Source organism: Neolamprologus multifasciatus, chromosome 12, assembly GCF_963576455.1.
Source record: "Neolamprologus multifasciatus chromosome 12, fNeoMul1.2, whole genome shotgun sequence".
Taxonomy (NCBI): domain Eukaryota; kingdom Metazoa; phylum Chordata; class Actinopteri; order Cichliformes; family Cichlidae; genus Neolamprologus; species Neolamprologus multifasciatus.
This window is the reverse complement of record NC_140450.1, coordinates 5,134,671-5,153,136: the sequence shown is the minus strand read 5'-3', so window position 1 is coordinate 5,153,136 and position 18,466 is coordinate 5,134,671. Positions and strand designations below refer to the sequence as shown.

General features: G+C 39.3%; 1 protein-coding gene across 2 annotated transcripts in view; it reads left to right on the top strand.

Annotated features, from left to right (window-relative positions):
* LOC146506235 (spermatid perinuclear RNA-binding protein-like) overlaps positions 1 to 18,466 on the top strand; it is a 103,697-nt gene that overhangs the window by 25,585 nt on the left and 59,646 nt on the right. For both annotated transcript variants that reach the window (XM_085181163.1, XM_085181164.1), the window contains exon 2: positions 13,743 to 13,861. In XM_085181163.1, coding sequence (XP_085037289.1) covers positions 13,859 to 13,861 — 3 coding nt within the window. In that variant the 5' untranslated portion in view covers positions 13,743 to 13,858. The remainder of the gene's footprint in view (positions 1 to 13,742; positions 13,862 to 18,466) is intronic.

The window sequence follows — 18,466 nt, the reverse complement described above, 5'->3', positions numbered from 1 at the left end:
AAAAGTTAAAGTAAACATCTATGATCAAATAACAGCCAAGCACAGTCCATCTGGAGAAGCTGTTCAGTGGCAGCAACGCAGCCAGACTCGAAGTTTGTGTCGTATTGTTTTTCCGTCTTACCTGTTATTCACTTTAGCTCATTTCCTTTGGGAGGGATTGCTATTTTCCTAAAAAAAAAAGCAAGTGCGCACTCATCTAGAAGCCAAAACAACAACAGCACAGTGCTGCTGAAGTATATTTGCCCTATGGTTTTTATTTTTATCTTATTTTTTTAAACTCTGTCTGAATGCAGTGCAAAAAATAAAGCACTTTAGCACTAAACAAATTTAGTAATTATTATACAAGAAGCTCATTTTTTGTTGTACATTTGTAAAATCTCTGCAGTAGATCCCGAGGTCGACATTCTGTGTTAACTTAACTTAAATTTTGCAAATTTATGTGACAGATTAGGTTTTTCAAATTAATAGCTCCAGAGGGACAAACAGAAGTTCTGGTACCTTGAACCATTTTTGAAAAGGTTTTTTAGACCGGTCTGCTGCCCTGTGGGAATAAGTGGACAGATGGTAAAGATGGACAGTACTAGGTAATAACATTTGCTTGTTCCTTTTTTTCGTTTTTAAACTTCTTGGATGCATGAGCTAAACCCAGGCAGGCTTGAAGTCCACAGGCAAAAACTTTGCTGACAAAATTATTATGCCAACTTGTGTCAAAGTACCACATTAATGGGTTATTGAAGGGTTTCACTCGCCTAGCTGAAATATAAGGTTCTCGATGGCCTGTTTGGACCATTTTGAGTTCTTACAACAAAACTGCTTAAATTTAGAATCTCTTCGTCCGAGTGTGACACAAGCCCAGTGCACAACATTTGTCTAAAGTGTACATACAAATACACAAACATGGACACACACTGCTGCTGATGCTTTTAGTATCAGCCAGGGATGAGATTGTTGTGCTTACTTGGATATTTTCAGGCCCTCAGTGCAGCGCTGATCCATTAATGCATTAATGAAGGCCTAATCCTTCTCTGGAAAAAAAAAAAAAAAACCCACTGAAGCTGCCGTTTCATAACTAAATAGGTGAGTTTCCTGAGCTCTCTGTGTGGGCGTCACCCGGCTGGGCTTTATAAACTGCACCTTCCTCCAAAGGAGCCAGACTGCAGGTGATCGTGCAGATAGTGGGCTCCGTCTATTGCTAAATCTGCTGCTAATGATCAGAGGTTAACCGTTCTGTGGAGAGACCTGAACACATGCCGCGAGGCGCCAGCCTAAAGCTTTATGTTCAGTGTGCCAACTCCAACACTGCAAAGATGACAACAATTACTCATTTATACATTTTTCTATCTGCTTGTTAATTTTATTTTATTTTTTGTTATCAGTTTGAGAGCTTACATCTGTACGCGTAACTCCTGAATTAAATGTAGGCATGTTCAGCACCAGAGTAGTTCAGCTGATTGTTGTCTGCACGACTTTGATGGTACAATTTTAAACAGCTGTAGAAAATGACAGGACTGGAGGCTGAAACATGCTGTGCCAGACTGCACATCGGCAAAAAACACAGCAGGGTGTTCTCCTTATACCTGCATGTACAACTGACAACCACAGTAAATAAGTGAACATTTAAAGTACCATTATTTAGCTTTAGATGTACATTTATAATAAAATATTTAAGAGGAAAACATTATTAGAAACGGTTTATACAAACAAGCAGAACATGGGTCAATATGGGCAATGAATGCTCTGTCATTGTGCTACGGTGTGAGCTTTGCACCAGGTGTCCTTTGGCACTGATGTCATCACTACTGTTGGATGCAGAGAGGGATCACTGGCCTTCTAAAAGGTTTCAGAGCCCACATTTGGATACTGGAGAGTGTCTCTTAGTGGAGACTGTGATTAGGGGTCCAGCTTTCGTGATTTTTGCTTTACTTAAGTGCTGCCAAGCATTGAGAATTTGTTTTATTTTTAAAATGTTTTTTCAGACACAAGCTAGCTCTGTTACACTAACTTATGTATTTAAAAGGCTCGCCGTGACTGTTAATTACACATGTAATGACAGAAAGAGTTACTATGGGAAAAGAATACAAAAATATTTGGATACAAAAATCCAAATAAAAGTTCTCTGGGCAAATAGGTCCTCAGCTGATATCAGTCCGGAGCGTGGTGCATGAAATGATTTACTGTTCTGTCATCAGTCGCTGTGTGTCTGAAGTCTGAAGTAGCAAGAACTGCACCTAAACTCCCGCCAAACAGCTGTTATGGCTTTGTCACACAGTGTGTAGTGTGGTGGGTGGATAGCCAGTGGGTCTAACACTTTCATGGTGGAAATCCAGAAAACCATCCACTGTTAGTGCTGTCTTTTCTTTTTCACAATCACTTATTCATTTTCACAGTCAAATGTGCAAATGTTTGTAATATTTGATTACAAATATTTGATTTTCCTTTTTTTTTCTTCTTTTCTAACAATCATTTAATTGTGACACCGGGGGCTCCTTAACAAGCTTCCAAATATGGCAAGGCCAGACTTCAACAAATACTGCTGTTCTGTTAATTTTGTCCAAGAATGATGATTTCAACAGAAGCCTGAAGGCTCTAGTCAGAGTCTTCGGACTCTCCCTGTTGGTCCAAGAGTCTTGATGTTGCATTAGGGTTCAGAGCCAAAGAACAGAGCTGTGTGTTTGTTAAGGAAAGCTTATTTCCAACAGTGATACAATATATAATCTGCTGATTATTGAGGATTTCACACGTACACTTTTATTGCGCGGGCTGTCCAGGTGTATCGATGGCCATACGGGTATAGTTTGTCACATATTTTAATGTTTTATCCATCCGAGAACATGCAAACACACACGTGCTTCCATCCACTCTTCAGCCGCTAATACAATCGAATTCTGTGGAAAACATCATCAATAATTTATAATTAGCAACTTTTCCTTAAAGCTAGTATGAAAGAAGCATGCAGTCACCCATTGGTTAGTGTGTTCCCACGATGACGTCATTGGTGGTCGGATCTCAGTGTGAAACTGTACGTTTTTTGGCTAAAAACTTTAGAGCATATAGTTCATCATGGAATGAACTATGTTCCAAAAACTGGGGATTGAGCCGATAAAGGACCAGTCATGTCACAGAGAAAGTAAGCATGTTTTCCCAGACATGCTCTTTTTCTTAGAGGAGTCTCCCCCTCCTGGCAAGGCCTTTTTTTTATTCCCTACAAAACTGAGGCTCACACCCTCAGGCTCACCTGTTTGTTGTTGTTTGTTTGTTTGTTTGTTTTATATATCTATACCCATATAAGAAAAATACATAGTAAATAAAATTTTCCCCCTTTAAAAAAAAAAAAAGGAGGACTTGTGTAGTTCACCTCACACAGCCAATAATCTAGTTACTATCTCAAGACAGCTCAGTTGTATATCATAAATCTTGACCTCAACTAATGGATCTTTACAGCCAGTACCAATTTAAGATTTAAACGCAAACAACTGCAGAGAAAACAATTGAGCCCGGACAGGCCGTGGTGTGAGCAGTTAGTCGATATGCTCTGTTTTAAATTGTGTGGACCGTCACCCTTTGCTTTGTCTGCTTAAACTACGACCAGGATGCCTGACGTTTGGAGGCCTCTGCCTCCAATTAGCACTTTTCTAGAGACCCTGATGTGGTCTCGCCTCTCATCTTTATAGCAAATGTGTAGAAATTCTGCAGATCCCAGCCTGTGGTATGGGATAATGGCTTCTTTAAAAAGACTGTGAGCAACAGCTAGAACTTCACAGACAACCGGGTGTTAATTAACATCCCTCTTAATTTTGATGATATTTTACACGCTATTTTTATCTCTGGCTGTTAGCCCTGACTCTTCTTTCCAGTGCTTGGCTTTGTTAAGATCTAGAAATTGAGTCTTTTGTACAAATTTTTAGAGGCTCACTGAAATGTATAACACTTATTGTAACATGACTCCCTTTTTCTCGCATTCTAGTCTTACACAGGAAACTTTAGGCCTGGCTCAGACGTCTTACCCTGTCTGCGACTCTCGGCTATAAATTCAGAGCATGCTGTGATATTTTTTAAGGTAAATATTAGAGATGGCACGATACCACTTTTTTATGTCCATCTCTAGTAAATATAGCCTTGTCCCTAAAAGCATCTACCTTCGAATGTGTACCTTCGGATCTCTGTTGCTGAGTGTAGCTCTTCCCTGCCAGCTGTGGCTCACATTTATAACATTTATAGTGGGGTTTATTGGCTCTGCAGCAGAGTCGGACATCTCGGGCTCTGCCAGGAGATCACAGAGGATCTGTGCAGCTGGTGAAATATGTTCTCTGCTGTGCTGTGAGGCGTCATAATGTTCAGGGTTACAGTACCTGCACTGAAACGCATTATGATTCTGCAGAGCTGGTGGGAGCGCCCACACAGATTGCCTCAGTGTTAGGAGAAAGCTGCAGAGAATGAGACTCTGTCACCGAGGTTAGCGGGTCAAGACTCACATTGTTTTTGAAATTAAGTATAGAAGAAGGAGTTTCTGACCGTCTTCACATCCTGCACATCTGTCACAATATGTGCTCTCACACTGAAAACCTGCAGCATGCCCCAAAAATATCCAAATCCAGAGTGTGTTCTGGAAATCACATTGCAGTCAGGATAAAAGGAGTGAGTGTGCACAGACTGATGGACGGGGAGATGGTGAATGAGGCTACGGTTTCTTGTTGTCAGGACTTGCATGTATTTTTCTGTACAACCCTTATCAGTTTGATTTTACGTTACACACATTTTTCATAGTAAATTAGAAAAGTGTATACTTGAGTTTTTTAATGCTTATTTTTTCCTTTTTAAGTTCTCTTTTTTTTAAATGAAAGATGTTAATGTATGGAACATTACAAATAGTAAAGAGAGAGAGACTAGGATGCAAAGGTGAGTCTCAGCTTGAATCTGATTGGCTTGCTGAAGCAGCCTAACAACTTCCTGTTTAATATTTGACACAGAAATCCAAACCGACAAGCATTTTGCGTTAGATTCATAGATTGTATAAAATATGGATGTAACTTTCTGGTCAGAAAAATGTCAATTTGGAAGTGCCTTAAACCTGCATTTTATCTGAAGGTCACCAGATGGCGATAGTTGTGGTTGCAAAAACGCTTGCAATTGGCTGGGAAATGGCTTTCTTCCTGGACCTCTGTAAATATTTACTTACGAGTTTATGGGCTCAGTTGCTCACTTTGTGTCATACTGAATACAACCAACACTCTTTATTTTATACATTTTGGTCATACTATGTCATAAAAAGGTGGATTAGCCATGTTTTCCACGGCACATCGACTAATGTCAATCACAAATAAGCGAGCAGTCAATATGTTTTGGGGTTTTTTGTTTTTGTTTGTTTGTTTGCATTTTTGTGTAACCAAGATGGCGGTGGCCAAACATTTTTTTCTTTTTAAAATAAACCATACTCGATGTAGACAATTGGCAAATAAGATAAGATAAGATAACCTTTATTAGTCCCACATGTGGGAAATTTGTTTTGTCACAACAGGAAGTGGACAGTGCAAAAGTTATGAAGCAAAAATTAGAATACAATAAGAATAAATACAGTACACAACTGTACAGAATAGAATAAAATAAAATACTATATACAGTAGAATAAAATAGAATAAAATATACAATAAGATAAAAATAGAATACAAATGCTGTATACAACTGAGTAAAAATACAACGATGCCAGAAAAGATTATTGCACATTAGTGTTATTGCACATTTGTGGATGTGTGTGTTTGATCAGTTAAAGTCTTTGTTGTGGAGTCTGACAGCAGTGGGGAGGAAAGACCTGCGAAATCTCTCCGTCCCACACCGTGGGTGCCGCAGTCTCCCACTGAAGGAGCTGCTCAGTGCTGTCAGAGTCTCTTGCATGGGGTGGGAGTTGTTGTCCAACAGGGATGACAGCTTAGCCACCATTCTCCTGTCACTCACCACCTCCACTGGGTCCAGAGGGCATCCTAGAACAGAGCTGGCCCTTCGGATCAGCCTGTTCAGTCTCTTCCTGTCCCCAGCAGAGATGCTGCCGCCCCAGCAGACCACACCATAAAAGATGGCTGAGGCCACCACAGAGTCATAGAAGGTCTTCAGGAGTGGGCCCTCCACTCCAAACGACCTGAGTCTCCGCAGCAGGTACAGCCTGCTCTGCCCTTTCCTGTAGAGGGCGTCTGATTTATGAGTCCAGTCCAGTCTGTTGTTCAGATGAACACCAAGGTACCTGTAGCTGTCCACAGCCTCAATGTCCATACCTTGGATGTTCAGTGGTTGCAGTGAAGAATGCTTGTGCCTGCGGAAGTCTACCACCAGCTCCTTGGTTTTACTGGCGTTGATCTGGAGGTAGTTCAGCTGCCACCAGTCCACAAAGTCTTGAGTCAGTCCTCTGTACTCCTTGTCGTCCCCGACATCACTAATAAATAACCTAACCAAACCTAATAAATAACATTAAATGTTAAAGATTTATCAAGTCAAGCTCAGAATGACGTATGAAGTTTGAAAGGACTTCACAGACAGAAAAACATATTTAAAAATGGGAGAAAATAATTAAAATTCATCAACATATTGAAAATGTGAAACATACAAATACACAAGGAAAAATCCAAAACAACCAAAACTTTAACATGCATTAAAACCAACCGAGAGAGAAGATGAGAAAGAGTGTAACAGAGAGAGAGAGGAGGAAAAACACACAAACTTAGAAGAAAACCAAACAGCCAGTATGGTATAGATAAAGAAAATGTGCATCGGCTTGACCTGATTACTAAATGTGACTGAAACCTAACAGTTGGTGTGTCTGGTCTCTGAATATATGCTTGCTCAAATTGGATTCAGATTCATTTTTGACATTGGCTATTTGAGAGTTTGGCCTCATGCTTGGAACAAGCTGCATCCTGTTTTGAATGAGCTTCATTCTGCTGAAAGTCCAGCAAAAAACCCTTGTAGTAATACAGCTTTCTAGAAAGGAAATGAGCGTGATGCACTGATTACTTGACAGTGCAATTTTGTCGGACACCTGGCAACAAATCTCCTGGGAAAGAAACTAAAACAGCCAGGCTATAGGCTTTTGTTTTCCCCAAGCTTTTGGTAGTTTTTCTCTGCTTAAGTGGTGGATGGTAAAACTGTGGAAAATACAGAGGAACTATACTTCACAAAATAAATTCCTGAGAGAGAGAGTCATGGAAACAAAAACTAAAACATGAAATCATGTTAATTTTATTCTCATTAGTTTTACTTTAGTTTGCAGGTATCACTTCAGAAGCAAATCTCAAGTGTAGGAAACCGTGTCATTCTCAGCACTTGGATTATTATGAGAGAGTCTGGATTGTCTTTTGTCGTCAGATCTAATGTTATTCAGAAAAGCTTTGTAAAAGAGAAAAAGCCTTTTTCTTCCCTTCTTCCCATCCCCCCTGGTGCAAGCTCACAGGATTGCGCAGGGCATTATTTGAAGTCTTGTATGAACATAAAAGCCTGCTCATAAAAGTTCCCTGCAGTGAAAACGACCTAAATAAACACAGCCCTGAAATAAAACTCTCCCCAGGTTCAGCTAACCTTTCCTCAGAATGGAGGATGGGGACAGGAGAGGCTAGAAGAGGCATTAGGGACCGAGTGCCTGAGCATGGGATGCTTTTGTAGTGGCAGAATGCAGCTATTTGGTGGATGTAGTTGTCCAGAGTGCATTACAGCAGCATGAGTGGTTGCATTTTTAGCCAGGCTACAGTCCGACCTCTGACTCTGGTAGTGATGGTAGTGTTTCAGTCCCACTGGGGATGGAACCAGTAGCACTTCTGCCTTTCTGCGCACACAGTCGCACACATTCACAAAGGTTGTATGTGGAAGTTGTCTATTTGAATTTCAGTGAGATTTCTGAAAATATCTTGAGCTGTGAAGCTGTTTGTTTGTCTGAATGCATCATTCATTCATACCTTAGTCGCCTACTGTGGCTCACGCAATCCTAGCAATCTCTTACAACGTCCTATATTCTGCCAGTTGTGTTTCTAGTTTCCAATCTTCTGACTGACATCAGGTTTACTGCATCTGCTCACGTCTCCTATCGGGTTGCTTTCTGTATATGGCCACATTCAACAGAACATGTAAAATACAAACTAAGTGTAACACATCTGAAAATGTGATCTCCAGTATTGAAAATACTGTGTTATTCAGGCCACTCTCATTCCGAAATCTTGTGACGGTTTGTGTAACACATCCCAACCACCTAAACATTATTAATGCCCAGGGCACACCCAGATCTCATCAACCTTTCCCACAGTTCAAGGAACGTGCTCAGAAAAAGCTCACAGCTGAGTGACTGTCCAATAAAAGTATCTGAACATGTGTCAGAGCAAGCCTGATCTGCAGAGGTCACAAGCCACAGTGCATCCTCTGCCAGTGGTGTGTGGTCTTTTGTCCATACCACAAAATATGAGAGCTGTTGTGAACCATAAGTGGGAGCTACCCACTGTTACATGGTTTTAATTTTATAGCTGATCAGTGTGCAGACATTGTTTTTTGGGCTCAGCCTATGACCTGTGCTTGCCACTATCGCCATGCAGTAAAAGCTATTTTCAGTTTACTCTTTACCTGAACCATTACACATCTGTGTACACCAAGACAGAGCATGATCTTAATATAAAAAAGGTGGCTAAATGGACCCCAATGACAGTGTAGTTCACTACAAATCATGCCCAACATATCAATAGTGTCGTTGCAGTTAGCTACAGTGATTAAGGATCCCTTCATTTCTTTGCCATAGCTGTTGCTTAATCCTCCTCCTCCTGGTTCGTATGTTTTTTAAATTCATGCATTTAAGTGCCACATTTCATTTTACAACCTTTTGAAGCCTCTGTTGGTAAAGTAATGAGAGCTCAACAGCAGTGTTGTGGGATGGTCACGACATGGGAAGATATAATTGGAGAATTCCTTTCACGTTCAGTCTAATTTAGAATTCACGTAATGTAAATCTAGACTACAGGGTACTTTTAATTCTTATTGATGGTTAAAAACATATTTTAATACATTTTAAATGCACATAATTTGCTTTGTTTTTCATGTAACTTGCAATAATTAAAGTGCCTCACAGAAAAGAAATCAAGTAAATATAATAAAAGTGTCATCACACTTGTTGGCAGATGCTGAATATTTAAATTGGATTATGATATCTTTGTGGTCCTTATTATTTAATTAGGGACATGTAAGATCCCTTCGTGTAACTGATCCCCCTCTCTGTGCCTGTCCTCACAGCCAAGTTGTTGCCTGGCTCGACCCTCCTCTGTTATAAATAACCAGTCCTCATAAACAACTAAGGTTATTTGTACTCCATGTGCAACAAGCACTGCATTTGTACCACGTCACTGAAGCGCAGCGAAACTAATTTTGCTTTTGTTGCTTAATTCTTGCGAACATTTGTCTTTGACAGGAGTTTAATGACATTAATGGCTGTTTGACAGAATCAAATGAAATGCATTTGCAGAGTTTTTGTTCTTGCCGAAGCTCTGAGATTGGGGAGTGCGTTTTAATTTATTGTCCTATAATGTGGGTGTTTTGAAGCCCTTTGAGACTCTAGCTGTGATTAAGTTTATGCAAATAAACCTGACTCAAAGAGAGTGGATGCATTTAACGCAGTGTTTACATCCTTTATTATGCAGGCTTTTCAGTGTAAAACATGTCAGTCCAATGATAAAGGTTGTGTGGAAAGTGTATTTTTAACAGTCTTGCTTGCTAGTGCTCGCTCCCTGGCCTGCTTTTTCCTTCTTTTTCTTTCTTTTTCTTTTTTTTAAATCATCATTGTCTTTTTGTCACATGCTGAGCTCACCATCTGCCACTGCTGCAGTATCGTCAACGTCCTTAAAAAGTCATTGCTGTATTCTTAATTATCTTGCTTTAATCGCCTGCCCTCTTCAGGGAGATAAAAGGTTATTAGAAAATGAGCCCACACGGGGATTTTATTAAAACTGAAGCACAACTCTGTATGCAAGTGTATATACAGCCACGGTTGGGGATGTAGGTCCTGTTGTCCTTGTACCATGTGCTTCTTTTTCCTTTTTCTTTTTATAAGTGCTTGAAGCTACATCCATCACACTTGAATCCTTCCTCTGGCTGTATTTATATTAGTTCTGTATGACTTGTTTGTGTTGTTCTGGTCTGTCAGGTCCTGGCATCTGAGAGTTTTTGCAGTGTGATTGATTTTAGATCCTCCTACAGTTCTGATCAATTCCACTTTTAATCATAAAATGCTGATTTAAGAAAACAACACTCTGTGTCACCTCTCACCTCACCCACTAACGCTCACAGTCAAACAGAGGCCACTCTCAAATGTGTTAGCAGTTTACTAAAACTATATGTGTAATATATTGAATAAATGTTTTAATCAAATGATACTACTTAAAACTTAAAAGAATACGAACAAATAAAAGATAATAAAGAATAACCTGATATAAGTGTTTTGTAAGCATGTATTGCAATTCCTTCCAATGCCCAGGCCAACCTCACACTGGATTGGTCAGACATATCGCTAGCTTGACCTTCAATTAAACGGACCGAGCCACAACTCTTTAAAAGGCACAAACTGCAATGTGTATAAAAATATGCATCTGGAATACAAGGTTAATATGATAACAGTATGCATAAACATTTTAAGGCCATCTTAAAGCTATCTGTTACATTATTAAGGCAATGATCATACTGCAGATTATATTGTACTGATAAAATACTTTTGTTCAACCCCACAACAGTCAATGAGATAATTTTGTTATTGAGCATATTGAAGTTCTGACATGTCACGTCACAAGGAGGCTCGCCTGCTCTTTCTTAACGAAAATAATATAATATAATATAATATAATATAATATAATATAATATAATATAATATAATATAATATATGACACTAAATAATGGCACATTAATCAGCTGCCTCTGTAGTGAGTTTCCACAGGATTCCTCTGGGATCTTGGACTGCAGCGGTAGTCCAAGGAACACGAGTAATAGCAGTGTGTTTACCTCCACCTGCAGCTCTGTAAAACAGTGAGAGCAATTTTGAATTTTTCTATTATTTTGTCTGCAAATGTGTCACATACACGAGTGTAGAGAAACCCGTGGCCTGGTGCTCGGTCTGTCTGCCAACAAAAGAAGCGGTAACTACATCACCTTACTGTGTCCTCCATCCTCTTCCTCCTCAGTAATCCATCACTGGCACTCAGTCAAATCACACTTTTCATGCTAGAGATGTGTTAACCAAATGGGAGCAGAGATGTAGCAGAAAAGTGGAGCGAGGAGGCCTGAATCCTGTGGCAGAAATGCTGCTCTCTTAGTGTGAGAAGCAGGCTCGTTAGCATTCATGTGTTGCGTTCCTGGTCTCTCACACGTAGCAACATCCTCCATTATTGAGCAGTAGTAAATGCTTTGAAGTTGTGCTGTTTGGGGAGTTTGTGCTCCAAAAGAGAGTAGGAGTGGGGACGCGAGGCTTTGAAAGGCAGAAATCTCAGCTAGTTATTGTGTTGTATTGATCAAAATCCTTTTTCCTGATATTTCTCTGCCCACTGTTGCACTGTGTTTTTTCCTTTTACTGGATGGTAAAAATGGCTGTTCAACATAAAGCAAAAGAAGCAGCAGCAGCAGCAGCCTGCTCTGGTCTGTCATTGAAAACAAGGTCAAGGTGACGGAGAATCTAATTGACGCTTGGCTCAACCCCGCCAGTCCCCCCGGGATGTTTAACAGCAGCGCTGCTCACTCACCCTCCTGCACCGCCATTGCCACGTGGTTACACCACAAGCTGCGACTTGCATCTCATTAGCATTTGACAGCGTGGGCCAAAGCTGCAGTTTCATCTAATGCATTTAATGGTGAGACTATATTCAGAGTAAATTAATTAATGCCTTAGAGTGAGTCTGCGGTCAGATAACATTAAAACAATTTCACAGCAGCGTCACAATCAAAGTGGTGTGTTTCAAATTGTTAATAGCTGGTTTATTTTTATTCATAATAGGGAGCACATCTTTGATATCATCCATATTAAACATAAAGCATTTTGAATTTTTAGATTATTATAGCCAAATAACTTACACTTGGTACATGTTACATGTTTACAGGTCTGTGATTTGAAGGAGTTGTTGAACAAACTGAAGAAATCCTATGGATGTCGTCATATATCTTGTATTTCTGTTTTTCTCTTTAATTTTGACTGTTTATTATTCTGCACATGTGAGAATTCAACCTGGTAAATCATTTTAAGGTGCAGTTGCTTAGTAGCGCCACATGGTAGTGGAAAGGCAGTTCCAGTTAATAACGTTGGACAGAAATTGGAGGCAGCCAAGGGTGTAGCAGGAGGTAGCCCTCGGCAAATGGAGCTAAGGGACTAAAATACTTATTTCTACATTTAAACCTGCTTCTATACTTTTTAAAAAGAATTTTAATTTTCACAAATGTGAAATGGATGATCTGATTGGATTTATAACAGGACAGATTCCAATGATTGCATTAATTTCCAAGCAATAGCTAGAGATTATAGGTGTAGTTAAATCACAACAGAAACTTGGGTGCGTAACAAGCTGCTGACTTTCTATAAAGTACAAAATCCAGAGTCTAAATTCCTGAATGTATTAGAAATATTTTGGTAAAGAGTTGTGGAAAGACACTGATATATTTAGCTAAAATATTCTGTTCTTTTAAGACAATACGTTTATTGGTTTATTCATTCTTTTCAGTTATTGTGGAATGGAAAGCAACATTTCAGCAAAGAGTCGACCAATCACACACATTACTAATGCAAACTCCTCACAGAAAGTGGTTAGGAAATTCAAATCTAAAAACAAATAATGCGCCATTGTGCCACCTATAAAAAAGAAAATCACTGCTCAGAATAATCACCACTGGGATTTACAGAGTATGTGACAGGTTACAAAAATTAGGTGGTGAATGATGGTTAGCTTTCTATTCAGTTTCATTTCATTTCAAATCACAAACAGTCACCTCAAGGCACTTTATTTTGTAAAGTTAAAGCCCTAAATTATTAGAGAGAAAACTCCAACAATCGAACGATCCACCCGTGAGTAGGCAATTGGTAACAGTGGGAAGGAAAAACGTCCTTTTAACAGGAAAAATCCTGTGACAAAACCCGGCTCAGGAAAGGGCAGCCATCTGCCAAGAGAAGAGAGCAGAGGAAGGTGGGACAAAAGAGACACAAACGAGAGAGCTGGAGTTTAAAATTACTGACACATAACTGTAAACAGGACTTTAACTCAGGAGATTGTGGTTCATTTAGCAGCAGATTGACGTCAGCCTCGTCAGATTTACGTCCCGCCCTCACATAAAAACTAAAAGATGTGGTGGATTTGTGGAAAGTGTGGTTCCACTCCAATCTTAGCTTTATTCTGATGCTTTTCTGACAGTTTTCTCAGTTTTCATACCTTTTGTTTTAAGTCCACTATAGTTGTACGAGGATGGAAGATTTGTGATTAATAGATGTGCAACATGGAGCACAATGTCCAAAAATGTGACATTTGGGATTATTGTTTAAGTCTTGATAATGCAGCTTCACATTTATAGCATGTAGCTGATGTTTATTCAGAGCAGCTTAGAATAAGCTCTAAATCCTGGATCACCCACATTATAAGCAACAAACTGTACAAATACAAAGATTAAAGCAATACCAGCAATCCAACAAATGAATAAACTCTCTGAGTGGGTGGGTGTAACAAAGGTTAATGGAGGAATTAATCTTTATATTTTGTCTCCGCAGTGAGACTCTGACCGAGGAGCCGACAGTCGAGAGGTGTTCGACTGCATGAAGAGGCCGAGTGACGGGACTCTGGTCCTCACCTAAACCCCTCCCACGACCTCTCCAAAAGCCTGGACATGGTGAGTCTCCTGATTATGTCTGGTGTTTGTATATTTTGTGTGTTTAGCTATTAATAGTGTATTTCCAGCTGTTATATACACATATTCACCTGTAGTGTGAACACTGATCAGGTACATGATCAGTCAGCACGATGACCGATCATGTGTACCTCTTTCAGAGAGAGGAAAAATACATTGAAAACAATTAAAATGCTAGAATTCTCCAGTATAGCACGACAACTTGATAAGAAGAGTAACTCTACTTTTCCAAGTCCTATTTTTGAGAAAAAGCTGATTGGATGATGCCCTGTGATCTGGATCTTATCACCCCAGTCGTAGCTGTTATTAATGGTTATCAGTCACATACACATCCCCAGCGGGCATCTTCTCTCCCGTTGAGCAGGCTCCATACACTCTTACCATACATTGTAACCACTGACCAGCGGAGAAAACCAGATTATGTAGACATCTAGTGGTTGTGTGAAGAAGTGCATGTAAAAGCTCTGATGGTAAATGCTGTGATAAATGTTGTGACAAAGTTTAACAGGCTGGGTTTTAACCCAGACTGTGATTTATTTTTTATTTCCTCATCCTAGAGCTAATTGTCAACAACTGCAGTTCCTCTAGAGGCCACTTGAGGCTGGTTTCAAAGGGAAGTAAATCCCTACTGACTCCCAGGTTACAATGATAAACAGCTAAAATAATAATGTGCCACAAAAGTGGTTTTGGCCTGTATGCCTTGTTCCCTCTTTATATCGGCTTTATGGTGGATTGTTTCTTCTCCACTGTTGCTAAGGGGTTAGGTGTAATGAGTCAAACACCTAGTCATACAACATGGCCAGCTGTTCTTGTGATGCTTGTGGTTCTTGTGCCCTTTGGACCATTTATAATGGAATTATCTAACAAATAATTCCAGGAAGTTTGGTCTTGAGATTTGTTGAGAGAAATTATGATATTTTATTAGTCTGTCAATTGGCACTAATTGGCACACAGGCCTCTGGGCTTTCACAACGCAGTCTTGTACTTAATGAATGACAACAAGATAATCTTTGCTTATCTTTTGTATACGCATCACTGCATATTGGGTACTTTCAGAATTGCCTTAAACTTTTATGGCATAGGTTCAAGAAGCATTTGTCATGAATTTTAGTGCATGTTGACATGATAGCATCACACAGTTGCTGCAGATTTTTCAGCTGCACATACATGATACGAATCTCCTGTTCCAGCACATCCCACAGGTGCTCTGTTGGGTTGAGATTTCAGAGATGCTGTTCTGCTTGCTTTGGTTGAAAGCAGTCATCTGACACTAACAAACACGTCACGTTCAAAGACACTTAAACTGCCTTTCTTCCCCATTCTGATACTAATTTTGAAACTCAGCACACGACCTTGACCATGTCTATGTGTCTAAATTCACTTATTTTTACAACCATATGATTGGGTTGATTATAGGGCTGCTCGATTATGGCAAAAATGATAATCACAATTATTTTCACTGAAATTGAGATCTCGATTATTTGACGATATTTATTTAACAATAACAATGTATTGAATAATGACTTTAAAGATTATCAAAAATAATATAAAATAGTGTGCAAATACTGATAACAGTGCAAATGTTTGCAATATAAGAAATAAATGAAAAATGTAAACATCTATGTTTAGTGAACTTTGCAGTGTTGCTCTGTGGTGCAGCTACGACACCGTAGCAAAGTTTACACACTATGTCTACTTGATCCACGTCTGACTCCACGAACCCATAATGTTTCCACACCACTGAAGTTTTTTTACCTCTCTTTTCAACCAATGGCAGTCACTCTCCTCTCCAAATAACTTCTGCTTAGCTTTCTGAGTTTCCCTCGGGTCCTCTTAATCAGCGGTCCCCAGCCCCCGGGCCTCGGACCGGTATCGGTCCGTGAGTCGTTTGGTACCGGGCCGCGAGAGTTGAGGCTCAGGTGTGAAATGTATAGTTTTCAGGGTTTTTACCGGTTTTCAGCGTTATTTTGTTATCGTTTTTATCGTTTACTCGGTTTTCCTGGGTCTTTTCACGTGTGTTATGAATAAATATTATTTTTTTCGGTACCGGTATTAGTTTTATTTTGTTGTATTTATCCACGACACCTTAAAGGCCGGTCCATGAAAATATTGTGGGGCAAAAACCGGTCCGTGGCGCAAAAAAGGTTGGGGACCGCTACTCTTAATTGTTGTGACACGTGTTCGAAATGCAGAGAGGTGCGCTCAATTTGCCACACGGAGCAGCGTGAGAGTAAAGCACGAGGGAGGGAGGGGCTAATAATCAGCTCAGTCATTTTTAATGATCGTTGAAAGCCCAGATTGTAATCGTGATTAAAATTCGATTAATTGAGCAGCCCTAGTTGATTAGATATTTTACAAACAGTTTATCAAGTACACCTAATGAGGTAGCTGGTAAGTCTAGTCTATGAACCAAACAGAATTTGTGAAGGAAATGTTGTTAAATGCCAATCGAATGATGGATCCAGGCACCGCCACACCTCCAGCCTTCAAATGTAGATTTTTGTTGTTTTCTTTCTGACTAGAGACACAGCAGGAGAAGAAAATAACCACATTTGCATTAGAGTATACAACACTTTAAGCAGAAGAGGCCACCTGCGTCTGATAACGACTGATAACAGTCATATAGTTAAGTAACATTTTCACACTCATCCTGATGGTAAAGCTTCTCTGAGGTAAACATCATCCAAGGAGTAGAGTCTTTAAGTATTTTTCTGATAAAAGTGAAGCATTAAACACAGTAATGCAGTCCAAGTCTTACACTCTCACCTGTCAGGCTTTTAAACCTCTGAATCACTTTCTCTTAAAGTTGCAGTTTGCACTCTGTCTTTTTGAGCTCCAAACAAAACCGTTTTGAATGGTACCAGTCAATCATTCTTGGTGCTGAAGGACTCACTAAGAATGGACTGAAAACAGTCTTTACCATCAGACAACCCCCATCTTTTATTATTAGCAGAAAGTATCATCCTGTATGTGTCAGCCTGTAACATTTTGTGTTCACGCTACTTCCTAAGTTTTGTTTTTAACCAAACAGAAAACATTATCTACTGTATTTTTGTTTGTGCACTCACCAGGAATAATGTTGTCTGGAGAGTACTGGCAGGTTAGTGGCTTGTTTATGTGTCAGACAATATAATTAATTGTAGACATTGAATGTGCCGGGCAAAGTGATTGGAAGCTTGTTTATGTTTTGTTGGGGGGTCTTTTTGTTCATTATTTTTAATTTTGCCATGTTAAAAAACACTTGCCTCCTTTCCTGCTCTGAAATGGTCTAAAATTAGTGGAACTCTTGTCAGGCAGTCCGCTGAGAAAAACAAAATAACTGCAATAATGCCTAAAGCTATATTAACATTATCTCCTCTCTATAAATTTCACGAATGCTAACTGTTAAAAAAGTGTCTTTACTCTACGAATTTTAAAAACAAATACAAATGTATATTTTCCTTTGTGGTGGTCAAAGATTCCTCAGGTGGTTTAATTACTTGCTTTCTGTATTTAGAGCACATTTGCAGACTGTTCGATATAACCATATATATCGGATGACGATATAAAAATATCTATCGTTTCATTTTACGCTATCGTTTGTTTCGTGGTGGTGCAAAATAAACTGTTTATGGCAATATTTTTTCATCGTTTTGATGGTCACTGTAGTGGCTATATATATATATTTGTTAAAGTTCTCTCTTTCTCTTATATTTAATATAACCACATTATGGACGGACAGCCGCCTGTTTTTATGTGTTGTCGTTAGCATCAACGATGGTAAAACCATCGCATATCCACTTATTTATTTTCCACATAAACCTTTCACAATAAAGCTCAAGATCCTGTTGAGACTTTTCAAAATAAACGGAATCCCGTGAACTAGTATGCAGAGTGTTTACGGATGAGAAACAAAAAAGAGGCGTCAGGTGCTAAAAAATAAACCTTAGACTCAAACATTAGAACAGGCTTTTCCCCGCAGCACATCGTGTAATAAATACTCACAAAGAAAACGGCGCCGTTACAACTTGTGTCTAAAAGTGTATAGTTTCATGCATCGGTTAAAACACTCGACTCCAGGTACACGACGCCCAGCTGGAAACACTTCACGCAAGTTGAGCTGCCCGAGATTCACAGAATTTACAGAAAATGTAAAATTTTTGTAATTTATATCGTTATCGGGACGATAGATGTCTTAAATCGGGATATGAGATTTTGGTCATATCGCACAGCCCTAACCTGAGGTCTGATTCATAGTAGGAATTTCTCGCATATCTTAGAGAGGAGATATCTGCAGACCCGAACCAGCTGGGTGGACCAAAAATAAGTATTTGTAGACTTGAGCAGAATCACTAAAAGTTTCCATCATGTGTCTTTTTTTTCTGTAAGTGAGCCTCTATATTCAATTACTAAACTAAATCTATATTCAAAAACGAAAAAATGAATATACTGCTCTTTGACTTTGGCCACTAAATTAAATAATTGACATGGATATAGAGTGAGTTCTTAAAGGCTGGATGTAAGGAATTTTTGTTTTTGTTCTTATTAAATTCAACATCTGGTTAAGTCACTCATTGGTTTCTGAAGTATACAGAAGTCCCATTGACC